Source organism: Mastigoproctus giganteus, chromosome 5, assembly GCF_048544385.1.
Source record: "Mastigoproctus giganteus isolate SK-2022 chromosome 5, ASM4854438v1, whole genome shotgun sequence".
Lineage (NCBI taxonomy): Eukaryota > Metazoa > Arthropoda > Arachnida > Uropygi > Thelyphonidae > Mastigoproctus > Mastigoproctus giganteus.
This window is the reverse complement of record NC_143579.1, coordinates 92464808-92492243: the sequence shown is the minus strand read 5'-3', so window position 1 is coordinate 92492243 and position 27436 is coordinate 92464808. Positions and strand designations below refer to the sequence as shown.

At 37.3% G+C, this 27436-nt stretch overlaps 1 protein-coding gene across 1 annotated transcript in view; it reads left to right on the top strand.

Moving 5' to 3' along the window:
- The window catches only part of l(2)k09022 (HEAT repeat containing 1 homolog l(2)k09022), a 447482-nt gene that overhangs the window by 333589 nt on the left and 86457 nt on the right, over positions 1 to 27436 (top strand). The window contains exon 33 of the mRNA XM_090374601.1: positions 10827 to 11005. Coding sequence (XP_090230727.1) covers positions 10827 to 11005 — 179 coding nt within the window. The remainder of the gene's footprint in view (positions 1 to 10826; positions 11006 to 27436) is intronic.

The following is a 27436-nucleotide window of genomic DNA, read 5'->3' as shown; positions in this document are numbered from 1 at the left end:
TCTACATGGTAACGGTAAGTTCCTTACTTGTTTATTCCTATTTAACCCTAGCCCATTTTTTTCATCCTTACTTCAATTTTTCTGTTCCTTTCTTGCCTCTGTGAGGTCGTTATTGTTATTTGATTTTTTTAGGAGCATTAGCAACTAAGGCCATATTGCTCCGGGATATGCGGTGGTCATTTCGTGACCTTTCCACATCCTTCGTATTTGGTGGTGACAGGCTCGAACCCCGGTCTAATCAAGAAGCGTGTGCTACGCACTGCTGCTCCTTCCCACCTGGCTACGGAGGCGCCTAAATCTGTGAGGTCATTCCATGATCTGTATGCTATACATATAATTATTGGCATACCTTATTTGGCCCTATTTTTACCGCTAAATTCAAACTCATTTCACAGCACGTGTTCCAAGCCTACACATTGCCCTCTTTATCATAATTTTGGTGGATGACCTCTGATAAAGACATTGAAATTGTGAATAATACAGCAATATGTTATCTTATTTTATTCATTTGTTCTAATTCTTTAGAGTTGTGTTATGTCATCTATTTTTATGTATACCATAGATTCAATAATAACAACTTTCTCCTTCACACTATCAATGTATCACTATATGTGTATATTCTTTTTTTCACTCACCCATTTATCTTTTTTCTCACACACCACCGGGAGGGGGGGATGCATTGGTGCATAATGTAAATTATAATACTAATGCATAATAATTAAGCTAAATAAGTAAGAATATTAAAGATTAAAACCAGGGTTAGTGTGTACTTGACTATAATATTTATGGTTTGTGTTCTTTCTCTGACACACTTACACTCTCATTCTTCTGGCTTTCATTTAATTTGTTTGACCCTTGCTATCTGCACTGCACTCTCTGGGCACCTCAGCTTACTGTTATTCTTCAGTTGTGGTGCAGGCCTAGCTGCAAACTTTTGCAGGCCAGGTGAGAATGCAGTGATAGTGTTTGTATTGTTAGTATTTGTTAGTATATATAAAGTAATAATGTAAGTTTTTATTAAGTTCGTATTCTTTCGGGGCTGACCAGGCTGACCAGGTGGGTAAAGTGCCAGCCTGGCAACCCAAAGGTCGCAGGTTCGCATCCCGCCTCGGGCTTGGATCACAGTAAAATGCAAAAACCTTGGGAGGCGCATTATGGCCACAGAAGCGATGTGCCAACAACTAACAAAAAAAAAAAGTATTCTTTCGGCCAATTACATTCACTCGTTACCATTCACCATAACGCTCATTCACTCTTTCTTTCCCTCATGCTGGGGCGCCTCCGTTGCCAGGTGGGAAGGAGCAGCAGTGCGTAGCACACGCTTCTTGATTAGACCGGGGTTCAAGCCCGTCACCACCAAATACGGAGGATGCGGAAAGGTCAGGGAATGACCACTGCACCGGAGCAATATGGCTTAGTTGCTAATGCTCCTAAAAACCAAAATAACAATAACATAAATATCCCTCATGCTGGGCCACTCTCTTTTGCCAAAACTAACATTTATTCTCTTTTACCATAATTTCTAATTCACTTTTTAACTCAGTGCGCAGCTCATTCATTCTGTCTTTCATTTTCATTCATTTATTCCTCTCATTCCTTCTTCTTTCATTCTACATTGCATCCCCTTGCTACTAGCTTACTAATATTTTTCAGCTAATCTGCTTCCCTGGCTGCCTGTACATCTCCCTTCCCTACATGGTTACTTATTTGGTGTCGGGTTTCTGTCAGGACACAGAACACCGCTATCCTAACAGTTTTTTTTAAGTCATTGTCTGGGCATGTGGAAGACATGGGCAATTTTAACTATTGATTATTGTTTAATTGCTGGGGAACAGTTGCCCTTCTTTGGATAGTTCTGTGCATTTTGAATACTTTCTGTGTGAAGGTTATGAAGGCTTTATAATTTTCCTCTTCTATGATGAATAGATATTATTCTCTCCTGGGTAGGGGGCCAACCTGTGCTATTAGCTGTGTTCTGGGGATGTCATAAATTATACATTCATATAGAATGTGTGCTCAGTCTTCACTCTCGCCACAGGTGCACGTTGGATCATCAGTCAGCCCTAAGGAGGTTAGTTTTGCCTTTGGGGAGCTGTGACCTGTCGATATAAATGTTGTGAAAAGTCCAGGGGCATACCACTTAAGTAGTGGCCTTGAGCTTACCATTGCCACCCATGGCAGAAACCTTTTGGTAACCAGGCCTCTGGTTTTCTGCTCTCAATTTGTTTGCCATAGCTTATGGACTTTGTGACTATTCTTTTTCTTTCAGACTTTATATTGTTAGCTGTGTGAAGGGCTATCCCCAGAAAATCTGTGGGTATGCCCTTTTTAAGTCTATAATACAATCCTCTTTTGGCTATTTCCAGGGTAAAGTGAGAGAGCTCTGGTCAGCACCTGTAGCACAGGTGTGCTTACTGTGCGACATGCTCTGGTAATAGTGAGAAATATTGATTCTAATTTATTCCTGTTTTTTACTATGGCCAAGCCGATGAACCACACACACTGGATCCATAGGTGATAACAGTTGGAACACTGCACAGTATGTGACTGTGCAGTGTTGAGCCCCCAGTCTGCTCAACTGATCCTGGCAATCATGCTTGCATAATTTCTCACTTTCTTTGCCATGTAGGTCAAATTAGGATAAAACGTTAATTTTGAATCAAAGACTACTCCAAGATATTTTAATTCTGTTACCATTTTTATAATGGTTGTGTTAATTTTGATTTGTGGGGGTCGTCTTATGTCCAAATTGCCTTTTAGAAGTATTTGTTTGGTTTTGTCAGGCAATATTTTGAGCGTGTGCATTTATGCCCACTCCTGCAGCTGCAAGAGGGTGGCATTTGATCTCTCTACAACCACCTGTGTATTACCTTTTACAAGGAAAATCAATTCATCCACAAAGGCCAGAAATTCATCCAGAACAATGTTCTACAAGAAAGGGCCAAGGATTTGAACCATGCGGGCACCTTTTTACACAGGGCGTGTCACCTTGTGCGTACTGGAAGGGGATGAATCTGATTGGTCCACTTGACATCGATGGCTCGACTGTTGATGATCCTGCTCAGATAACAAACAAACTGAATGAGTATTTTGCATCTACATTCACACATGAGGAATTATTAAGGTTTGAAAATGGCAGAAGGTTATCAAATTGCAGCGGGATACTTAATGATTTTGTAATACAGTCAGTCCTCATATAACACGTGTTTACATTATACAAATTTGATCATACATGATTTATAAATAGGGGAACGATATCTTATATAACACGAACCGAATTCTCTTATGCACGATTCGCCTTTGTGTTTACAAGAAATGGCAGTCGAACGCAGAATCACCCCAACCGAACGCAACACGATAGGAATTAAAAGAAGATTCTGAAAATGTATTTATGTTTCTTATATCAGTGAAGGGGAAACACATTTCACCATAATAACGTAAAAACCAACACAATTCCAGCTATCGATATAATCGCAAATGCAATTAGATGGAGTTTACTACCAGTTTACAACAGATTCCACTAGCAGAAACGCAACTGGAAATTGTTTTTATTGTTTTATGGTAGTAACCCCTAGAAATGTGCTTTAGTAAAATGTGAGGTGTTAATAGTGTATCTCTGCCTTAACGGTGTTGTTTATTCAGTTGCTACACGTGCGCAGCTTTGTTTATGTGTATCAAGCGTGCCTCCTCATTTTGTAATTGTGCTTTATTCCCTAAAAATTAGTAAAATACTTAAAAGGTATTTTAAGTATTGGTGTGAAAAGGAAGCATCCTGGTGAAGACACTACAGATTCAGAGAGAAAAAGAAAAGCAATATCGATAAACAGAGGCAGACTGGATCAAAAATTCTTACCCGGGAAAATTTATAGTGGCCTCATACTAGCGTTTATGGCCAAAATCACACCGGCCTCGGGCCAACCGGTGTTTCCCCGGTAAGGCCTTATGGCCAGTCCGCCTCTGTCGTTAGAGAAAAAATATGAAATTGTAAAATGTTTTGAGCGAAATGAAATATTGCACGTGCTACAGACCTAAATGAGGCAACGCCGAGAATTACAAAGAATGCAGAGAAAATAAAAACAACTTTCATAGCAGAAACAACTCAAAGTGTAATTAAAATCCATTAGATTAAGACACAAGAATTGGAAGAGATGGAACGGCTGTCATCTGTTTGGATAGAAAATCAAACAAAAAACAAAGTTTGCTTACAATAGAAGCAAAAGCATTAGCAATATTTTATTACGCAATAGTCGTAATAAAATACTTACGTATTTATTGTGTTTGGTAATGTTTTGGTTACAAATGTGTGTTCAATCTTGGGTGGTCGGCACCTAACCCTATTTTTCCCATAGGGCCTGTTGTTCATATTGCACGATTTTGCATTGCACGAAGGTTTTTAGGAACACAACTATCGTGCTATACGAGGACTGACTGTAACTGAAAGCAAAGTGGAGGAGAAATTGTTGAAGTTAAACATAAGAAAAGCACCTGGGGTGGATGGGATCTATCCAGTTATATTAAAGGAGGTGGCAAAGCAACTAAGCAAACCCTTAGCCATAATTATGAGAGCATCCTTGGATTCAGGGGAGGTCCCAACGGACTGGAGATGTGCAAATGTATCCCCAATTCACAAAGAGGGATTGAAGAGTGACAAGAGTAATTACAGACCAGTTAGTTTAACTTCTGTTCCGGGTAAAATAATGGAGTCGCTGGTTAAAGATGCATTGCAGGATCATCTAGACAAGACTGCAGCAATAATTCAGACACAGCATGGGTTTGTTAAGGGAAAGTCTTGTCTGACAAATTTGATAGGATATTATGATGTGGTTACAAAGGAACTGGATGCAAAAAATAATTTTGATATCATATATTTGGATTTCAGGAAAGCTTTTGACACTGTTGCGCATGGAAGACTATTGTACAAATTGGAGCAGAATGCTATATTAAGGGTAAGTGGCTACAATGGATAAAAGAATGGTTAAGTGGGAGAAGACAGAGGGTGGTAATCGATGGGTGCTGCTCTTCGTGGACTAATGTTATTAGTGGAGTCCCACAGGGTTCGGTGTTATGTCCACTGTTGTTTTGTATATTTATCAATGATATTGATGAAGGTATATCATGCTTAATGTCGAAGTTTGCAGATGATACAAAGGTTGGCAGAGTTGTTAATGACAGTAATGGCAGTGTGCTACTGCAACAGGATCTAGATAATTTGGGCAGATGGGCTAAGAAGTGGCAACTGAAGTTTAACCTTGACAAATGCAAAGTACTGCATATGGGTAGAAGTAACCCCAGAGAAACATACCAAGTGTGTGGTACTGCACTTAAGGTGGTAGAAAATGAAAAAGACCTGGGAGTAATTGGGCAGTCAGATATGAAGTTTTCTGAGCACTGCAGACAGGCTGCCAGGGCAGGTCATGGTGTTTTGTCAATGATATGTAGGAATTTTGCTAGCAGGGAGAAGGAGGTGATTGTCCCTCTGTATAAGGCAATGGTCAGGCCATGCCTTGAGTACTGCGTACATGTCTGGAGGCCTCATTTTAGGAAGGATGCAGATTTACTTGAGCGTGTACAGAGAAGGGCAACAAGATTGGTGAGGGGAATGAAGGGATTCTCTTACTAAGAGAGGCTTAAGTTCTGCAAATTTCAGTGGCTGGAGACTAGGCACCTATGCTGTGATCTGATTGAGGTATATAAGGCCTTGAATGGGTTGAGCATGCTGAATTCTGATGGGATCCTTCCACTTGTTCAGATTACGAACCTAAGGGGACATAAATTCAAATTAAGAAAAGACAGATGTAGAATAGATGTGCGGAAATTTGCCTTTAGCTAGCGGATGGTTAATTGCTGGAACAAACTTCCATCTGTCGTTGTGGAAGTTGACAGGTTAAATAAATTTAAGGAGGAACTGGACAGGTATTTGGAGGGAATGGTGTGGTTTTTTTTATTTTTTTTATTTTTTATTTTTTTGGCTGATGCTGCATAAGCTCATACAGTTGCTTTCTTGCATCACATGCTACTACTACTACTACTACTACTTCTGTCTGTAAGGTAGCTCTTTATTACCTCATAGAGGTTTTGTGGGACATTTGCCTGGTGGAGTCTCCTAAGGACACTAGGCCACCAGAGTGAATCAAATGCCACAGCAAAGTCAGTGGAGATTGCCAGCATATATTTCTCCTCCGAGTTTTTTAACTGTTGTCAGTAGGTGGTGTATAGCATCCTCTGTAGAGTTGCCCTGCTTAAAACTATACTGACTGTTGGAATGTAAACCTGCTTCTGTGTAGTATTGAGCTAATCTGCTATATATTAGTCTTTTGTATATTTTCCCTAGTACAGAGAGTAAGGCTATTGGTCTATATGATTTGGGACCCTCAGGGTTTTTGAGAATATATCTTCTTTCATACAGTTATTATATAGTGTTGTTAATTTGTCTGGTGCTATTTCTGCTAATTTTTTGATAATCTCAACGTCAAAACTTGGACATTTATTGTTTTTGGTTTTAGATAGTTTTATTTCTAAGTTTTGTATAGTAAACAACGTATTGGCATTGTCATTGTCATAGTCAGTGTTTTCTTTTATAATTTCTAAGTGGAGTATAGTCCCCAGTTTCAGTCTGAATAATACTGTCTAGATATTGTTTACAGATTCTGCCCAACACAGGTTTGGGGTTCCATCTGGTTTGACAATAGTTTCTAAGACACTTCTCTTGGCAGCTTGTTGGTCACTATTCTGTAGACAACTCCCCAAGTTTCCAGTAGTTCCGACAAGTGCCTCCAGAATTCTTTTCTCTTGTCTCTAATGAGGGCTGTATACTGATTACTGAGAGTTCTGTAAGAATCTCTCAGTGCATCCACCTCAGTTTGTGACCAACATGTTCTGGCTCTTTTGAAAATGTCTCCTTGCCTGGTGCACCCTTCTGAGTACAGCAATACCTCCTCACACAGTGCTACTTCAGTCAGTATGGGATTCACTATAATGCAGTTTATAATCTGCAACTGAGATTGATAATGCAGTCATATATGTCTGCATTATCAATCTCAGTCAATCTCAATCTCAATCTGCATTATCAATGTCAGATTAAAGATAAAATTTTCAGTGTCAGATTAAAGATCAAATTTTCTGGAATGATCTCCACAAATTTGATTAAAGATAAAATTTGTGGAGATTTGATTAAAGATAAAATTTTCCGGAATGATCTCCACAAATTTGCATTAAAACAACATGGATTTTAAAGCTTTGTTGTTATTGGATAATGCACCAGGGCATCCAACCGAACTTTGTGACTTTAATGAAAATATCAACATTCACTTTTTTCCACCCAATATCTCTACTGCAACCAGTGGATCAAGGTGTCATTGCAATATTTAAAGCATATTATTTGAGACAAACTTTTTCTCAAGAAATGAAGGCTACAACTGGAGAAGCTGCACCATCTTTGGCTAAATTCTGGAAAAATTACATCAGAAATGCTATTGAAAATGTAAACGAAATGTGGCTAGAAAGTTAGTGAGAGTAACATGAGAGCAGTGTGGAAGCAAGTTTTGCCTCATTGCACAAGCGATTCCTGATTCCTGCAGCTTTGAGTCTGAAATCCAGGATGTTTCCAAAGACGTCAAAATTGGACACAATCTTGGATTCAAGTCTTTGGAAATGGCTAATGCTCGAGAGTTTTTTTTTTTTTTTCTTTTGTTATTTTTTGGTGCATCGGCTTCTGTGGACATCATGCACCACCCAAAGTTTTTGCATTTTACTCTGATCAAAGCCTGAGGCAGGATTCAGACCCACGACCTTTGGGTTGCCAGGCAGGCACTTTACCCAGCTGGCTAGCCCAGTCGTCTTGCTCGAGAGTGCATTGACGCATATTCTCAATCTCTCGATAATGACACTTTCCTTAACTTAGACCAAGAACTGGCATATGAGGAAGCAGAAGAAAGTCCAGAGTGTAACGAAGGAGCTAGTAAAGTGCAAAAAAAAAAAGAATTTCCCTTATAAAAACTAATGTTTAGGGCAGTGAAAACTACTTCAGACTTAATTATGAACCATGATCCAGACTTAGAGCGTAGCATTAATGTCTGATGAGCATTAAAAAATGCCCCTCAGTTTACTGAGAACTCCACAAAGAAAAGAAGAAAAACAAAATGGTGCAACTCAGTAAAATTATCTAGCTTTCATTTTTTTTAAAATAAAATTGTCATTATTTTTATTTTTCAAAATAAAGTATATCAATTAATTTTGTTTTTAGTCTACCTCATTACTATTTGTATTTATTATTTTTCTAACTAATCATGCATAATTATTTCTACTATAAAAAAATCCTTATGATACCCATGTATCATTATTTTTCCCATTGAAACTATTCCCCATTTAGTGCTGATTCAGTCAGTGCAGTATTTTTCCAACGCATTAACTGCACTGTGCGAGGTATTGCTGTATAGTCAGTTCAGGGCACCACCAGGGGACTACCTGCTTCCTTGGTTTTTTTCGTGGAATTTACAGGTTTTGACATTTTTATTAACATGTTTGTCATAGTCAGTAATTCATAATGTGAGATGAAATATAATGAAGCCCTTTTGCAAACTTAACGTTTTTCTGAATTAATATAGCTATGTGTGAAACAATGCTATGCACTAACTGTGCTGTACCATTACATGCAATTTTCATGAGTCTGTGTCACCTTACTACAGCATGAAAAACATAAAAGCAGCTATATGTAATTTTCATAATATTTTTGTTATTATCCTGTTTTTTGTGACAAAAAACATATTTATTAAGTTGTGAACCCAAATTTTCAGTGTCAGATTAAATATCAAATTTTGAGTGTCACAACTTGCTCATAGGAATGTTCAAAAGTTAATCAAATGCAACTTAAGTTATAAAATTAGTTAAAATTGTTTGAAGAGGCAGCATTTCCCCCCCCCCCACCCCAACAACATCACAAGAAATGTTTGATTTATTTAAGTTCATGAAAAGATGCTGACTTGCCAAGTTTAATAAAAGAAATTTTAGAAAGTAATATACAGAAGACTCTCGATTTTACCAGGATCGGATTAACCGGGACACATCAATACGCAAAATTTTAAAAATAATAATAATAAAAAAATCAACCAGAAATCATAAAATTTGAGTAATAACTAGAATAGATATAAACAGATGTTTTGCAAGTCGTAAATAAGTGACAAGAAGCGGCGTTATAAGTCGTTGTTAGGAGATTATTGTGCCTATTATCTTGGAACCCCTGCTGGCTTCACACCCGCCGCTCAAAAAAAAGAGAGAGACCAAATGTTTAGTTTGTTTTAATGCATCGCGTTGATTGTTGTGTTCTGTCACACTACAAAAGGACAAATTTCGTTTTGTTATTTATGTCAGGAATGTAGGAATTTTTTTTTTAGTAACTTTTTTTTTGTCTTTTGTGTTTAGAAATCGGGAAAATGATGGGCAAACGCAAGAGAATTAAACAAAAACTTGAAATTATTCAAAAGTTTGAAAACGGTGCATCCGTTAAAACTCTAAAGAACCATTATAATGTTGGTGACCAAACCATATGTGTCATTTTAAAAAAAATAAAGGGAAGCTATTAGATTTAAAACCGACATTGTAAAAAATAAACGGAAGCTATTAGATTTAAAATCGACATTGTAAAAAATAAAGGGAAGCATCGTATTTGACATGCGAGTAGTATGTGGTAAGTTTTTTTTTTATCTATCGCCATACTTTTTACGTAGGTTGCTGAACATTTTTCGATACAGCAAATCCACAACTTGTGTAGTTTCGGGCTTACATTAAGTTATTTATAATTTTTTTATATGACTAAAGATTTCAAGTGAAGGGGGGACACATTTTACCATAATGTAACAACTCACAGAATTCCAGATATTGGTATTATCGCAAATGCAATAAGATTGAGTTTACTACCCGTATATAATTAATTTCACTAACAGAAAACCCCAGTAACCCGGAAAGTGCAAATTGTTTTTATTGTTTTATGGAAGTCCTCCAGAAATGTACTTTAGTAAAATGTGAGCTTGCGTGGAGTGATAATATTGAGTTTTCGCCTTAACCCTGTGAAGTTCTTTTCAGAAAATTTCATTTTGACCATTATCATGGTGCTGACTAAGAGAATAAGTGACAGCGATACTAGTAAGTCTATCATGAAAAGGAAAGCGATCGAGTTGGATCAGAAAATTAAAATAATTAGGATGTATGAAAATGGCCAAACATTAACAAATATCGCACAAAATTCAGATTTGTCAGTGGCAACGGTGAACACAATAAAGGAGAAAGACAAAATATGAGAAGCAGTGAAGCGATCAGCACCAATGAGGTCAACTTTAATAACCAAGGCTACGAAATATAGATCAGTTTTTACAATACAATAACATGTGTTTTTGCTTCTTTTTATGTTTTCTTTTCTTATGTGCCACTCTCACTACTTCACCGCTGTCCCCAGATAAAGTTTTTAATTGAACTAATTAAAAATATATAACTATTTTTCTTCATTCTTCTGAGGATATTATGTGGTTTTTGCAATTTTGGCATATCAAGGATATAGTAGCAATATTTTTTTAGTCATTCCCAAGTTACGTAAAACTCAACTTATACGTAAGAAGTTCGAGAACGTATCACTTACATATGTCGGGAACTTATTGTATTTTTGGATTAACTGGGAAATCAATTATCTTGGAATTTTTTTTTATCATCTATCCCGGAACATCGAGAGTCTACTGTATTGCATTCAAATTTGGAAAATATACCAAGCACCTAACTTCACCAATAAATTCACTATCATAATGAAATTGTTAAGTGATTATTTTACTCTTCTTATTTAGGTCTTTGGTGTCGTCATCAACATCATCAACCAAATAGATCTTAATCTGCAGTTGAGTTCAAGTGCATTTCTGTGTTTGTCTGAACTGTGTCATTGTTTAGGAGCCTACTCCATTCCTTACCTCTCAGACTTCATGCCTTTGGTGGTAAAAGTATTAAAAGATATAAAGATTCTAGAAAGGTACAATAAGATGAAAAAAAATATAACTATAAAAACATTCAAGTCTGCTGTAGTATAATACAGAGGTTCCCAAACTTTTGTACCATGTGCTCCACTAAAATATTTCATAAACTTCATGCCACCAGAACAATGCATATAAACAGATTTCACCTAATTTAGCAATGTATATATGTTCACTACATTTAATTTCAAAGATTGAAATAAAATAACTTCATACTTGAATTAGTGGGATGGTTTGTCCGTATTTTGTTAAAAATGTGCTTCATATAAACAGCCCCTCGTCCAAAAGTGCACTTCTTAGGAGGCATGCTCCATACTTTGGGAATCTCTGGTATAGGATAAAGAATTGTGTGGAGTTCTTTAAAAATAAAACAGTTTAGAATTGTAATTTTTATATTGCAGATTTTCTAAATTTTGGTTATGCAACATATGCATATAATGTACAAGAGTAGTTTGGGTTGTTATTGTTTGTTTGTGTTTTTTTTTTTTTTTTTTTTTTTTTTTTTACAAAAATTGTATACATGTGACAATGTTCGTACCATTACTCCTTTTCAAGGTGCATTGCCACATTAATGCCAAGAACACAGAAAGATGTAGGCTGATCATATAGCTATTTCAGTCACTACACTTGAGTTCTTTATTCCTCTCCAGTCAGTGAGGAAGATAACTCATGATTTTAATGCTCAGTACTGTTCGCATTATCATTGTCAAAATTGATTTTTAGGTGGTACACAATGCAGGTTACTGCACATTAATTATCAAACGTCATGGCACAAAATGAACATGGATTACTCCTCCTGCATCTTAAAAAAAAAAAAAAAAAAAAAAAAAAAAATGTCCATTACTTTGAAAGTTAAGGAAATGTTAATGGTGCCACTCCTTTGACTACTTTGATTCGGGGATGAAGGAATACAGTTCAAACTAGTGCAAATGTGCACAATTCACTTGTACCTTCTGTTTGAACATTAACTTCTTTGGCACTTATTGTGTGCACACTTTTTTGAATATCAAACGGTTATGAATAATCCCATATTCCAATGCTCATGAATAGTTCTGATGTAAAAGCACTGTAGTGCACCTGTTTTTCAAAATTATTTTCTCAGTGCAAGGAACAATTGTAGCAGTGATAGCAGGCAGCTAAATATGAGTATGCAGTTGATCACTGCTTTGAAAAACATATTACACCAGTGATAGTATTATTTAACATGCATCAAAAATTTTCTGATGACAGTTATTTTGTAACCTAGTACACATTCACCATGCAAGATAAGTTCTGTTTTGCAGTGTAAACTGTTTCATCCTGCCAGTATTCATTCCTCTTAAATGTGCAGCTTAACCTTGATTAATCATAGTTCAGTAACTGCCAAAAGAACATTAGCATTTCATAATGTATGAAAGTTAATACATGGTGCAAATAAGATGGATCTGACATTTACTTAAGATAGGTGGCCTTTTAAAACAAATAAACAATATCAAATTCTATCAATGATAATGAATGGGCTACCTTATTTATGTCATATGAGTGTAAGAGGAATTATTGAATTTTAGCAAGTAAACTAAATTTAAAATTTTAGTAATAGTAATGGTATTTGCCATATAGTTCATGAAAGCCACAGGCTTTTGCTGCCTGGCAAAAAAAACCAAGCAGATAGGAAAATACAAATTACATGCTTCCCTCCTCATATAGGTAACTAACCAGTTGACCTTTGAATTTATTCAAAGTGTCAGCCTCAGCTACCTGTGAGGGCAACTTTCCAGCAATCAATGACTAACTGGCTAAAAGAAAACTTCCTACAATCTAATCTAAACCTCAAACTCTGTAATTTAAATTTATGGCTCCTAGTTCTGAAATTCTTTATAATGGTGAAAATTCTACCTTCATTCATTTTACTAACCCCCCCTCCCCCTCTGAGATGCTTGGTTGCTAAGGTTTGTAGCCCGCATTCCTCGTACGGTTGCCCTTTTGCCGATCTCAAAATCTGAGTTACCCATCTTTGGACCCTTTCAAGAAGCCCAGTGTCTTTTTTCAGATGAAGTCTCCACACCTGAACACAGTATTCCAAATGTGGTCTTACAGTTGTCTTATAAAGTGGGATTATGAACTCCCTATCTCTACAGGATAATGTTCGATTAATCATCGATAGGACACCATGGGCTCTCCAGGTTGCATATCAACACTGCTCAGAAAACTTCATATCTGCCTGTATCATCTGCCAGATTCCTTTCTTCCTCCACTATTTTTAATTCACTCCCATCAAGTGTATAATTTATTTTGGGGTTGTTATTCCCCAAATGTTAGACTTTGCATTTTGCTACATTAAAACCTAGCTCCCACGTCTCTGACCCTCTCTGAATTCGGTTCAAGTCATCCTGAAGGAGTGCTGCTTGGCACTGATCATTAATGACCCTGCCAATCTTTACATTGTATGCAAACTTTGACATCACATCTGCTGTTGATTTGTCGATATCATTTATGAAAATGAGAAGTGGTCCAAAAACTAATCCTTGGGTGACCCCACTCTCAACTTGTTCTACCTCATACAGCAACCTCTCATGAGGTATGAGTCAAATGGTTTGCTAAAATCCAAATAAACTATATCAAAATTGTTCCCTAAATCCAGCTCATGAGTAAATGTCAAAATAGCTTACTAGGTTAGTTCGTGACTTTCCCTTAACAAAACTATGTTGTGTGTGTCCTTCAGGATGCCATATCTATCTAAATGTCCCTGGATTGCACTCTTAATCATTGCCTCTAAGATTTTCCCAGATCACTGAAATCAGACTAACTGGTCTGTAGTTACCAGCATCACTCTTAAAACCGCCTTTATTGGCGATATGTTGGTACTTCTCCAATCCAATCCAATGGAGTCTCCCTCAAATTTACTAGATATATGCCATCTACTCCAGGAGTTTTACTTGCCTTTATGCTCAAATATTTTCTAATAAACAGTCATCTGTAATTACAAAATAACTAATTATATATGGCTCAGTTTCACTCGCACAGCCTATTCTCACCACAAAGGGTCTGTCATCAGTAAAGACAGATGCAAAGTACCTATTCAGTTGATCCGCAACATCAGCTGAGTTAACTAAGGCTTTCCCACACCCATTGCACAAGGGTCCTATCTGATTAGCTTTCTTCTTTGTTGTATTCACATACATTAAAAATTCCTTGGCCCCCATTCTTTGCTCTCATAGTGACTGGCCTCCCTAAATTTTATTTGTGCTGCTATTACAGATCAACTTGTACTTTTTGTTGCCTTGTAACTATCCCATTTTATCTTTTTCTGCTCAATTTGACTGGACAGCTCTGCAGTCATCTATTTTAGCATCCTCTTCTTGTATTATTTTCTTAATGGTATGTATGCATTCATGGCTTCTGGGATTTTTGCATTAAAAATATTCCATAATTAAAATGTATTTGCCCTCACTTGGCAATCCGTCCAATTAATAGATGCCATATAGCATCTTAAACTGTCAAAGTCCCCTTTTCTGAAGTTAAAACACGTGCTGTTTGCTAAGATTAAAGTAACTCATAATAGGAAATTTACACTTGCTTACTCATTCCATCTGCAGGTAGAGACCATCATCATACTCTTCACAATCTTCCAGTCTGTAGATTACTCCCTCTCTCATTATACCTGGCACCTCCGTAGCCAGGTGGGCAGGAGCAGCAGTGCGTTGCACGTGCTTCTTGATTAGATCGGGGTTTGAGCCAGTGACCACCAAATACAGAGGATACGGTAAGATCAGGGAATGACCACCGCCATATCCCTGGAGCAATATGGCCTTAGTTGCTGATGCACCTAAAAACCAAATAACAACTAACTCGTTATACCTTTGCTTCCAACTTGTTCACACCACACAGATTCTATGCTGGCAGGCATAACTTCAGACTCACAAAATCTCTTTTCACACTCAGGCTGCTTTTGATAAGCATGACCCCCCCACCCCTTCTATCTTCTGTATCATTTCTAAATACATTATACATACCATAGTGGAACTCATCATCCCCAGTTTCCAGGTGGCACCACATTTCTGTTAGCCCTACTATGCCAGCATTAGTAGGCCTAACTGGAGTTAAAATTCAGCCATTTTATTGACAACACTCCTGACATCAAAACCCAATCAAGTTGGAGATTTGGTAAATTATAGTGTAGGTGTGAAAGTTACAGGATCATGAGATGTGTATACATTTCATGGTACATTGCTTCTTTCAATGGAAAACTATCTTTGTCAAAAAGTTTGAGTTTCTGTAGAAAATAGGCATGCACAAAATTAAACCCACAGAACTGCCATATTAGGTCTAGTGTCTTTCTTACAATTGAATTTTTATTAGAACCTAATAATTCTATTCTTCATGACTATGAGGGGTTGAATTTGTGTTTTTGGCATTTTCTTCTATTCACAGTTTTTTTTTTTTTTTCTGTATACTATTTTTTTTTAAACATGGTATTATTCAGGAGGCAATTAAATGAAATTTCTGAAATTCAAAATGGTAACAGGATCAAATGTACTATGTGTAGCACATTTCAAAAAAATTCTGACAAGAGTTGTTTTTTTTTCCATCTTCTATAGAAAAACATGCTGTCTAGATATTATGATGAAAATCTGAATGCATAACCAATTGATTAAATAAACAGTTCAGTTAAATTGTTACTCTTGAACTATGTGAAATTAACAATGCTAAAACTACAGCACATTACATATTTAGGTAACTACTACTGTCACCATTAAAAAAACTAATTAACAAATATGGACTCACAAATAAGAAATTAACTGAACTCAAGAAATATGAAAAAAACTGAAAGAATAGGGGAATTACAGTCATGATTTCTTCAGGGGGCAACTTTTGGAGAACTCCCCTCCAAAAGGTCTATTTCCATAGTGAACTACTGGAAAGCAGCCAGACAGCCATTGACTGGTGTCCCTATACAACCTGTAACAGAGCAGACTAAGACAGTACTAACTTATGTACAAAAAACATGAACTTAAATATGGAAACCCTCTTCAGACTAACTTAAAAAACCAAAAATATAAAATGTAAAAGTTTGAGTAAGAGAGAACAGGTATCCTATGTGTTATCAGACACTCAGCCTAAAACACTGATGGATCCAATATCTCTCTATTACAGAAGATTTAGGAGAAGTCTGGTTGGCCTGCCTCCCAAAAATCCACTCATGCACACCTTCTCGATGGTAAGCCCTGTTACGTCAGTTAGGTGGCAACGAACGTGTAGAGTGGTTCTCTTCAAGATGCCTGGTCAGCATGAAGAGGAAAAGACCAAACCCTTCAGCATATGACAGCACGACAACAAATGGCCCTCAGTACCCAGCAGCTTTCATTCTCCCTCTTACGGCAGCGAGAGGATCAGAGTGGAAGCAGAAGGTGCTAAGAATCTCTGGGTATGACCAGGCTGCCATGCACGGAAACTGAACTTGGTCTGTTATAATGTAAGATCACTCATCGGTGAAGACAGGATATTAGAGCTGGAAAAGGAATTAGAAAATGTGAATTGGAATATCATCGGTTTGGCTGAAACAAGAAGAAGAAATAAATCACTTATAAGTTTATCAAGTGTAAATCTGCTGGACACCAATGGAAACAGTGAAAGGAGTGAAGGTGGAGTTGGGTTTCTGGCCCGTAAAGATTTTAAAAACAACATTTTGGAATTCAAAAGTACATCACCAAGGGTGTGAAGACTAATACTCAAGATTTCTACGATGTACAAGCTAAAGATTATAATGATTTATGCACCAACATCGAGCCATGATGATGAAGAGATTGAAGAAATGTACACCGAAATTGAGAGTCTTCTAGATGAGCAGAAAACCCACTACACTATTATTATGGGGGACTTCAATGCTAAGGTTGGAAAAAGACAAAACAGCACAGAAAGGGGAACTATAGGAAATTTTGGAATTGGTGAAAGAAATGAAAGAGGTGAAAAACTTGTGGAATTTGCAGAATCTCAAGGACTGTCAGTAATGAACACTTTATTCAAGAAAAGGGTGAACAGAAAGTGGACATGGAAGAGTCCAAATGGATTAACTACTAATAAAATCGACTTCATCCTCACTAACAGAAGATATATTGTGAATGATGTTACCGTCCTGAATAAGGTAAATGTTGGAAGTGATCACAGAATGGTAAGATGTAAACTTGATATAGATGTAGGAAAGGAAAGGAAAAAACTGACTCGAGTAAATAATACAAAGCTTTGAGATAACAGAGGAAGAGAAAAAGCAGTATGTACTGGAACTTAAGAACAAGTCTGAGCTTCTGCAGACTGCTCAGAACCAAGATATCGACGAGGAATATTACAACTTTCTGAAAGTGATAAAGCCCAAGAAACCTATAGGGAAAAAGAAATCCAAAGAAGAAAAAATTAGTCAAGAAACACTTGTCATGATGAACCGAAGACGACAAATGAAAAGCAAGAAAAACAGGAGAGGGCGCTGACTCTCTTTAGAAAATACAGCTGCAAGTTACAGGCTCCGAAAAAAACGATAAGTTTTTGCTTTTTATTTACATAATTGTTATTTTATATTGTACTTAATACGTAGTCTTATAATTCTAATTACGCTGGTTATTTTTATTTTAATTTGTATAAACAGTTTTTGTAGATATACGTAATACTTTATAAAACCGTTATTTCATTCGAATATTGCAGGCATTGTTTTTGTATATAGTGATAGGGAATTCAAATTTTTAATTGAGGTAGTTAGGTAGCTCTAACGTATAATTATAGAAACAGTAATACGCTTCACTGTTTCTATTAAATAGCGTACTATTGACATTTAATTTAATTTAATTTATTGATCTTATTAATTTAAAATATCATGCCCCAAACTAGAGCAGCAAAGCAACGGGCACAAAGTGGCAGGAGTGCTGTGACTCGGGGGAGAACTGCGAGGGGCGATTCTCCAACGCATCACAGCCTAAAAAAATGTTCGACTTGTGAAATGTTTGCCGAACTATCTGGAACGGAACATGATATTGCCATGGGGGATGTCTTTGTGTGTGCGCGATGTAAGGAGTGTAAGGAAATCAGGCGACAACTCAGCGTTGTTGTGGGCCTATATGAGAGTTTGAAGGACAGGGTGGATGCCCTCGAAAGATCTAAATTGAGGGGCCCATCAGGCTCTCAGCTGCCCACATCAACGCCAGAGCTTGCACTTGGTCATCACGCAACACAGCGGCAACCCCCAAGGCAGATTGCGCTGGTCCCAAAGGAACTAGTAGTTGTTGGTGACTCTATTGTCAGGGAAACGGGAAATATATTGTGTAAAAAGGATAGGTGGAACAGGACCAGGGTATGTCTGCCAGGGGCAAAGGTTGATGACGTTGTAGAGCAGATATCATCTTTTAAGGGCACAAAAGGTGATATAGTTGTACACGTTGGCACTAATGATATTAAGAGTAGGAGACCGGCAGAATTACTTAACAAGTACAGGTCACTGTTGAAAAAAAGCCGTGAAGTAGGGTTGAATTTGAAAGTGTCTGCAATTCTGCCCAGACACGATAGGAGGGAGTATATGATGAGAGCCTTGTCGATCAATTCGGCCCTGGAAAGATTGTGCAAGGATCAAGGGGTAGAATTTTTTTCAGCCTGGACTGTACTTGTTAACAGGAGAGATTGCTTCTACAGGGACGGGATACACTTAAATAGAAAGGGTGCAAGAATATTTGCTGATGCTATCGAGGCAGTGTTAGGTGGGTCGGAAAACTGATAGCTTGGGGGGATACAAGGACTAATAGTTTAACAGTAGCCGTAGGCAGAGGTGAAGGTGATTCTTGCACAACTTCTATTAGAATAAGTAGCGACCTGGAGCGAGGGGTGTTGGGGGTTTCAGGGACGGATGGTAGTCATCGTGAAACAGGTGGGTATATGGGATGTGTTAGAGTGGCTGGGAATAGGAATAGGTGCATGTATACTTGCATGTATACCAATGCCAGAAGTATAGTAAATAAATTTGATGAATTTGAAGTGTTGGTCAAGACATCAAAGGCGGATATTGTTGGGATATCAGAGACGTGGTGTCACCCAGATATAAGGAAGGCCGAACTGGAATTTGGGGAGTACAATGTGTACAGAAAGGATAGACAGGATAGGAAGGGAGGAGGTGTTATGCTGTTAATAAAGAAAAATATAAAATCAAAAGAAGTGCATCCAGTTGATATAGATGAACAGTGCACTGTTGAGTCAGTTTGGTGTGACATAAGCACTGCGAAAGGAAAAATAAGAGTAGGAGTGTGTTATAGGCCTAATGCCTCGAATGAGTACAATGAACGATTGTACAGAGAAATAGAGTGGGCTAGTAAATCGGAATGTCTTATAATGGGGGATTTTAACTTCCCAGATATTGACTGGAACTTGTGGGTTGGGCACTCACACACTAGTCAGACATTTGTGGATTTATTGGATGATTGTTTTCTGCAGCAGCATGTTCGAGAGGCAACCAGAGAAAGTAATACTCTTGATCTGGTTATCAGCAGTGATCATTTGTGTATTAGGAATTTGCAGATAAAAGAACCACTAGGTGGCGGTGATCACAGTGTGCTGAAGTGGGATTTACTTAAAGGTTTAATTACCATCAGGGGTAAAGGAAAGGGTTTTTGCTTCCGTAAAGGCGAGTACAGTGGTCTCCGACAGTTTTTAAATTCTGTACAGTGGGATCAACTGATGATGTTACCAACAGTAAATTCTAAGTGGGAAGCATTCAAGGAATTAATCGTGGAAGCTACTAAAAGGTTCATTCCTATTAAGAAATATTGTTCAAGGTTTAGGCCTAAATGGTTGTCAAATGAACTAATGAGACTCGTAACAGAGAAGAAAAATGCATGGGATGCATATAAATTATCAAGCGACTCAGAAGCCTATGGCAGATATACGTTAATCTGTAATCAGGTCACAAAGGAGGTTCGGCAAGCGAAGGCAGATTACGAGAAATCCTTGGCAAAAGATGCTAAGAAAAACAGCAAGGATTTCTTTTCTTATATAAACTCTAAAAGGAAGGGGATGAATCTGATTGGTCCACTTGACATCGATGGTTCGACTGTTGATGATCCTGCTCAGATAGCAAACAAACTGAATGAGTATTTTGCATCTACATTCAAACGTGAGGAATTATTAAGGTTTGAAAATGGCAGAAGGTTATTAAATTGTAGCAGGGTGCTTAATGATCTTGTAATAACTGAGAGCAAAGTGGAAGAGAAATTGTTGAAGTTAAACGTAAGAAAAGCACCTGGGGTGGATGGGATCTATCCAGTTATATTAAAGGAGGTGGCAAGGCAACTAAGCAAACCCTTAGCCATAATTATGAGAGCATCCTTGGACTCAGGGGAGGTTCCCACGGACTGGAGATGTGCAAATGTATAACCAATTCACAAAGGGGGGTCGAAGGGTGACACGAGTAATTACAGACCAGTTAGTTTAACTTCTGTTCCGGGTAAAATAATGGAGTCGCTGGTTAAAGATGCATTGCAGGATCATCTAGACAAGACTGCAGCAATAATTCAGACACAGCATGGGTTTGTTAAGGGAAAGTCTTGTCTGACAAATTTGATAGGATATTATGATGTGGTTACAAAGGAACTGGATGCAAAAAACAATTTTGATATCATATATTTGGATTTCAGGAAAGCTTTTGACACTGTTGCGCATGGAAGACTATTGTACAAATTGGTGCAGAATGGTATTAAGGGTAATTTGCTACAATGGATAAAAGGATGGTTAAGTGCGAGAAGACAGAGGGTGGTAATCAATGGGTGCTGCTCTTCTTGGACTAATGTTATTAGTGGAGTCCCACAGGGTTCGGTGTTAGGTCCACTGTTGTTTTGTATATTTATCAATGATATTGATGAAGGTATATCAGGCTTAATGTCGAAGTTTGCAGATGATACAAAGGTTGGCAGGGTTGTTAATGACAGTAATGGCAGTCTGCTACTGCAACAGGATCTAGATAATTTGGGCAGATGGGCTAAGAAGTGGCAACTGAAGTTTAACCTTGACAAATGCAAAGTACTGCATATGGGTAGAAATAACCCCAGAGAAACGTACCAACTGTGTGGTACTACACTTAAGGTGGTAGAAAATGAAAAAGACCTGGGAGTAATTGTGCAGTCAGATATGAAGTTCTCCGAGCAATGCAGACAGGCTGCCAGGGCAGGTCATGGGGTTTTGTCAATGATATATAGGAATTTTGCTAGCAGGGAAAAGGAGGTGATTATCCCTCTGTATAAGGCAATGGTCAGGCCACGCCTTGAGTACTGCGTACAGGTCTGGAGACCTCATTTTAGGAAGGATGTAGATTTACTTGAGCGGGTACAAAGAAGGGCAACAAGATTGGTGAGGGGAATGAAGGGATCCTCTTACCAAGAGAGGCTTAAGTTCTGCAAATTGCAGTGGCTGGAGACTAGGCACCTGCGCAGTGATCTGATTGAGGTATATAAGGCCTTGAATGGATTGAGCACGCTGAATTCTGATGGGATCCTTCCACTTGTTCAGATTACGAACCTAAGGGGGCATAAATTCAAATTAAGAAAAGACAGATGTAGAATAGATGTGCGGAAATTTGCCTTTAGCCAGCGGGTGGTTAATTGCTGGAACAAACTTCCATCTGTCGTTGTGGAAGTTGATAGGTTGAATAAATTTAAGGAGGAACTGGACAGGCATTTGGAGGGAATGGTGTGATTTTTTTTTTTTTTTTTTGGCTGATGCTGCATAAGCTCATACACATGCTTTCTTGCATCACATGCCACTACTGCTACTATTACTACTACTACTACTACTACTGACAGGGAGAAAATTGAGTATACTGAGTTATGCATTAGAAAGAGACTCAGAGAGGACATAAGAAGATTTAACACAAGAAAAGTAGAACAAGCATTAAGGGAAAACAAAGGATTTAAATCAGCAGCCATGAGCAGTAATACAGAAAGACAAATGATACTGAAACTGAAGAATAGCGATGGTGTACTTATAAACAGCAGAGAAGGCATAATTCAAATAGCAGAAGACTACTATAGAGAATTATACAAGGAGCGAGGGAATGGTACCAGCAGTGGGGAAGATGGATTGCAAAGTAGCAACACATACAACATACCCGATATTCTTCCTAATGAGGTAGAACATGCATTGAAGAAAGTGACGAATCAGAAAGTCCCGGGGGAAGATGAAGTTACTGTAGAGTTGTTAAAATTGGGAGGAAGCAACATAACACAAAAACTGGCAAGGCTCTTCACAAAGTGCATTAGAAAAGGTGTGACGCCTAAGCAGTGGAATAATGCAATCATAGTTTTGCTGTATAAGAAAGGAGATAAATCAGAAATTGGAAATTATAGACCAATTAGCTTGTTATCCCACATCTACAAGTTGTTCACAAGGGTCATTACTAACAGATTAGAAAGAATACTTGATGAGAATCAACCGAAAGGGCAAGCTGGCTTTAGGACAGGATTCTCAACTATGGATCACCTTCACGTAATATCACAGCTAATGGAGAAAGCAAATGAATATAAAACACCATTATGACTGGCATTTGTGGATTATGAAAAGGCATTTGACTCCATACAGCATAAGGCAATGTTTCGGGCACTGCAAAGACAAGGCATAGATACCCCATATATTATGATTTTGAAGAAAATATATGAGAGTGCTACCTCCTTTATTAGACTAGACTAGACAAAGACAGTAGCAAATTTAAAATCGAGAAAGGAGTTCGACAAGGAGACACAATATCTCCGAAGCTGTTTACTGCTGCCCTTGAGGAAGCTTTCAGAAGTTTAGACTGGTCGCAGAAAGGAGTCAATGTGAACAGAGAGTACCTAAACCATTGTGGTCATAAGCCACGATCCCAAAGAATTAGAGGAAAATCTTAATCAGTTATGCACGGTTAGTAAGGATTTTGGACTAAAGATGAATATGGCTAAAACAAAAGTAATGATGAACAAGTATGCCACAGAAAGAGAAATAATGATTGAAGGAGCAGTAATTGAAAAGGTGGAGTCATATACTTATCTGGGACAAGTTATTAGCTGTAATAATAATAAATGGCTGGAAGTCAAGAGAAGAATAAATTTTGGATGGATAGCATTCAGGAAACATAGTCACATACTGAAGAACAATATCCCAGTTTGTCTGAAACGTAAAATAATGAACCAATGTATACTCCCCACCATGACTTATGGAAGTGAAACTTGGGCACTCACCAAAAGAATGGAAGAGAAGCTGAGAACTACACAGCAAAGAATGGAACGAATTATATTGGGAATCAGACTGTTAGATAAGAAGAGGAAACACATTGATTAGGCAGCAAACTCAGGTAAAGGACATTCTTATCAAAACTAAAGAACTAAAATGGTCTTGGGCAGGACACATAGCTCGAAGACATGCTGACAGATGGACTAAGAAAATAACAGAATGGTATCCAAGAGGAACTAGAAGAAAACCTGGATGACAAAGGCAGAGATGGATAGATGAAATTCATGAGTTTGTGGGTAGTAAATGGATGGCCATTGCTCAAAACAGAAGGAACTGGAAAGTTGGTGGAGAGGCCTTCATCCTGCAGTGGATTGAAAATGGCTGATGATGATGATGGTAAATCAACAGCTAAAACAAATGCAAATATGCAAAATGATCCTTTATAGGATTAATATACCTTTTTCATCTTCTCTGATAATACAGAATTATCAAAGAAAATAATTAACCTTTTCAGAGTTAACAAATGTGGATACTCCCCTGAAGAAATTATACCTTATTTTTTTCCTGTTTCTCTGATTTTAGTTAATTTCTTATTTGGATGACTACTTATTTATTCAGGGATGGAATTGTAGTCTTTAATATAGTTAGGGAAGGACGTTACATGGTTGTTTTCCATTAAGCTTATTACTATATTTAATACCACACCACTCTTATACCACGTGAAATTAATAATACAGTTTATTAAGCTATTCACCTAAACTACTATACATTAACGTAACATTTCAGGTAACTTACGGATACCCATCGTCAGACCATGCTGTTGCGGGAACAAAAATAGAAAGGGTTACAAATTTGAATACAAATACCAATATTGTAATTACAAATATTACAATTACAACTGCCATTATTACCATTACAATTACCTATATTCTGATTTTAAAATTAGAATTACGATTTGCAAATAAACAATTCTAAGTTTGGATTATTGTTACAATAGAAACAGATATTAAATTAGGTAAATACAAAGAGATGAGATTAAATTCTTACCTTCTGACAGACTCTTCTTGCCAATGCTCCTAGAAACCTGATGTGCATACAGGTAAGAGGCACTGCCAGCAGTTAATTTATAGGTGAGGGATTATTTCCAATGGCCAATAGAATTGTGCCAGGTTTTTTATCCTTGATCTGGGGTTCTTGTGTAGTGGAATCCTGAGGTGATCTTTGCTCTCCTACTCTGAACATAAGGGTTGGTGTGCAGGCTGGTTCTGGTGGTCCGGAAGGATTGTCTGTGGGCTACTCTGCCAGACAACTGGCCAATTTTATTTTCCTGGTTTCTCATTTTTTCTTCTATTTTTTTATTAAAAATATGAAAATATTGTGGGTTGAACTCGACTCCCTGTTTTCTATTGATAGCTGAGGCTGCTTTGAATTTCCTTCTGCTGTATTGTGTATCTGTAGAAAGGATTCTCATGTTCTTAAAATCCCAAGTATCACCACGTTGGAAAGAATGAGGGCTGTGTTGGACTTTAGAACTCTTTCACAGTTTCTTTTTTTATTTTTTTTATTTTTTGTACTCTTTTGATTCTGCATTGTAGAAGTTTGTATGATTCTCCTATATATGTACCCCCACACCTGCAGTCTATTTTATAGGGAGGATTGTCGGGGTTGCTGGACTGTTGTTTTATGATCTGCTTGATGGAGGCCGAACTTTTGAAAAGGTGAAGACACCAAATTTCTTGGCTTCTTTAGCTATTTTAGTGCCAACTGATTGTATGTATGGTATGTATACACATGGAGGTACTGCTGTCCTTGCTGGGTTGGGGTTGTGTCTTGGAGGTGTGTTTTATGGCTTTGTACAGGAAATCCATTGGTCATGGAAAGCCTTGTTATTGTTTGTAGTTCCTGTTGTAGATTATCTTCTTTACAAATTCTGTAAGCTCTTAGGATGAAGGGCCTTAGAACCTCTACCTTTGTTGAGAAAGGGTGACAGAATTTGTAGTTTAATATGATTCTAGTGTCAGTGGGCTTTCCTCTAAACTTCCACATGTAACTCTGTGGGTTTTCTTGTGAACAGAATGGTCTTGGAAGTGTCTTTTAGGACTTTGCTGGATATCCTGTTCACAACAAAACCAACAGAGCTATGTACTATATAATGATAATATTGGTAATTGTATTCAAATTTGTAACCCTTTCTATTTTTGTTCCCCCAACAGCATGGTCTAGTGATGGGTATCAGTCAGATACCTGAAACGTTACCTTAATGTATAGTAGTTTAGGCGAATAGCATAATAAACTGTATTATTAATTTCACGTGGTATAAGAGCAATATTAAATATAGTAATAATTTATAGTCTTTCCTCAACTTTGCAGAAGGCTGAGGGGCGAGAATAAAATTTCATTGTGTAATATAATTAATTTATTTTGGTTGGTTTGTTAATTAGTTTATATATATTTTTTTATATATATAGTAGAAACCCCTTAATCTGGACTGGATTTTCAGTCAGGGGAAAAATTTTAACTATCAAAAAATATATATATATATATATATATTTCTGTTCACCGACATTTGCGAGGGAGTTTACAATTTAAAACAGCAAAAAAGATAAGCAATCAATAACAAAGAACACCACATGCACATATTGCAACTAACATGATATGTGCAAGTGATAACGTAGTAACAAGTTACGAAACTTAAAAAATAGGAATGAAGAGAACATTCTGAAAATTTATTTGTTTTTGATATGATTGAAGATTTCATGGAAGGGGAAACACATTTCACCATAATAACGTAAAACCCATAATAACGGTATTATCACAAATTCAATAAGATTGTGTTTATTATCTATTTACAATGAATTGCACTAACAGAAAAGCTTAATAAACAGGAGACTGCTAATTGTTTTTATTGTTTTATGGTTATGACCTCTAAGAAATCCGACCATACCACGTGGTACGGTCGGAGACAATCATAGGGTAATCTCGAGTGCTGGCCTATTCAGTTGACAGCTGCAGCTAGCATTGTCCACACGTACACCTTACCTCAATTCTTTAGTGTGTTTTTACTTGTGTTTTTATTTATTTTTTTTGTGGTTTTGGGTTAACAGAAGATGGCAACAAAAAAAAGTGTTACCATGTCGATGGAACAAAAACTGAATGTGCTTTTTCGCATTGATAAGGGGGAAAGTTTAAAAAAGATCACTCTTAGTATAGGGGTGGCAAATCAAACTGTTTCCGATCGGAAAAAAAAAATAGGAAAGCAATCGAAAACTTTTGTGCAAAAATGGTGACCAAAGACAGCTTAGGAAATAGAGCTACCATTAAGAAGGCAAAAAATGAAAATTTGGACAAGACATACATTTGGTTTTGTCAAGAATGAGAACAAGGGTTTCCTCTTTCAGGTCCAATCCTTCAGGTTAAGCTCTTAGCCTTAACGAAAAGTTAGCAGGTGACCCTTCTTTTACTGCGAGTTTGGCATGGTTATCAAGGTGGAAGGAGCGTCATGGAATCCGATAGCTCAGAATTACAGGTTAAAGTCTTTCTGGTGATTGTGTTGCAAATGAAGAATTTAAAGTACGGTTTCTCAAGTTTATTAGTGAAGAAAGTTTAGTTCCATCTTAAATTTTTAATGCTTACGAGACTGGTTTATTTTTCAAAATGTTACCCAAAAAACACTTGACTCTTCAGCTAAAGGACATAAATCAAGTAAGGAAAGAATGACATTGCTTTTGTGCAGTAACGCGTCTGGGAATTTAAAGTTACCACTGTTAGTAATAGGAAAATATGCTAAGCCCCGTGCTCTTCAAAATGTGAACTTAAATGCCCTCCCAGCTAAGTACATGTCACAAAAATCAGCTTGGATGAGTTCAGCTCTTTTTGAAGATTGGTTTTCATCTTGTTTGTTCCCTTAATTAAAAAAAATATTTAAGGGATCTAGGACTGAAATAAAAAGGTTTTATTCATTGATAACGCTCCAATCCACCCAGCAGAAGAATAACTGAGATCTGGCAACATCTTTGTAAACTTTTTGCCACCCAACATTACTGCACTATTACAGCCTATGGATCAAGAATTTATAGAGGCTGTGAAGCGACGGTAGAGAAAGAAGTTATAATCTCACTGTTAGAACAAGAGGTGCTTGAAGAAAAATCAAACTTTATAGATCTTCTTAAAAATGTCAACATAAAGACAGTCATTTATTTTTTCTGATGCCTGCTTGGGACGAAACT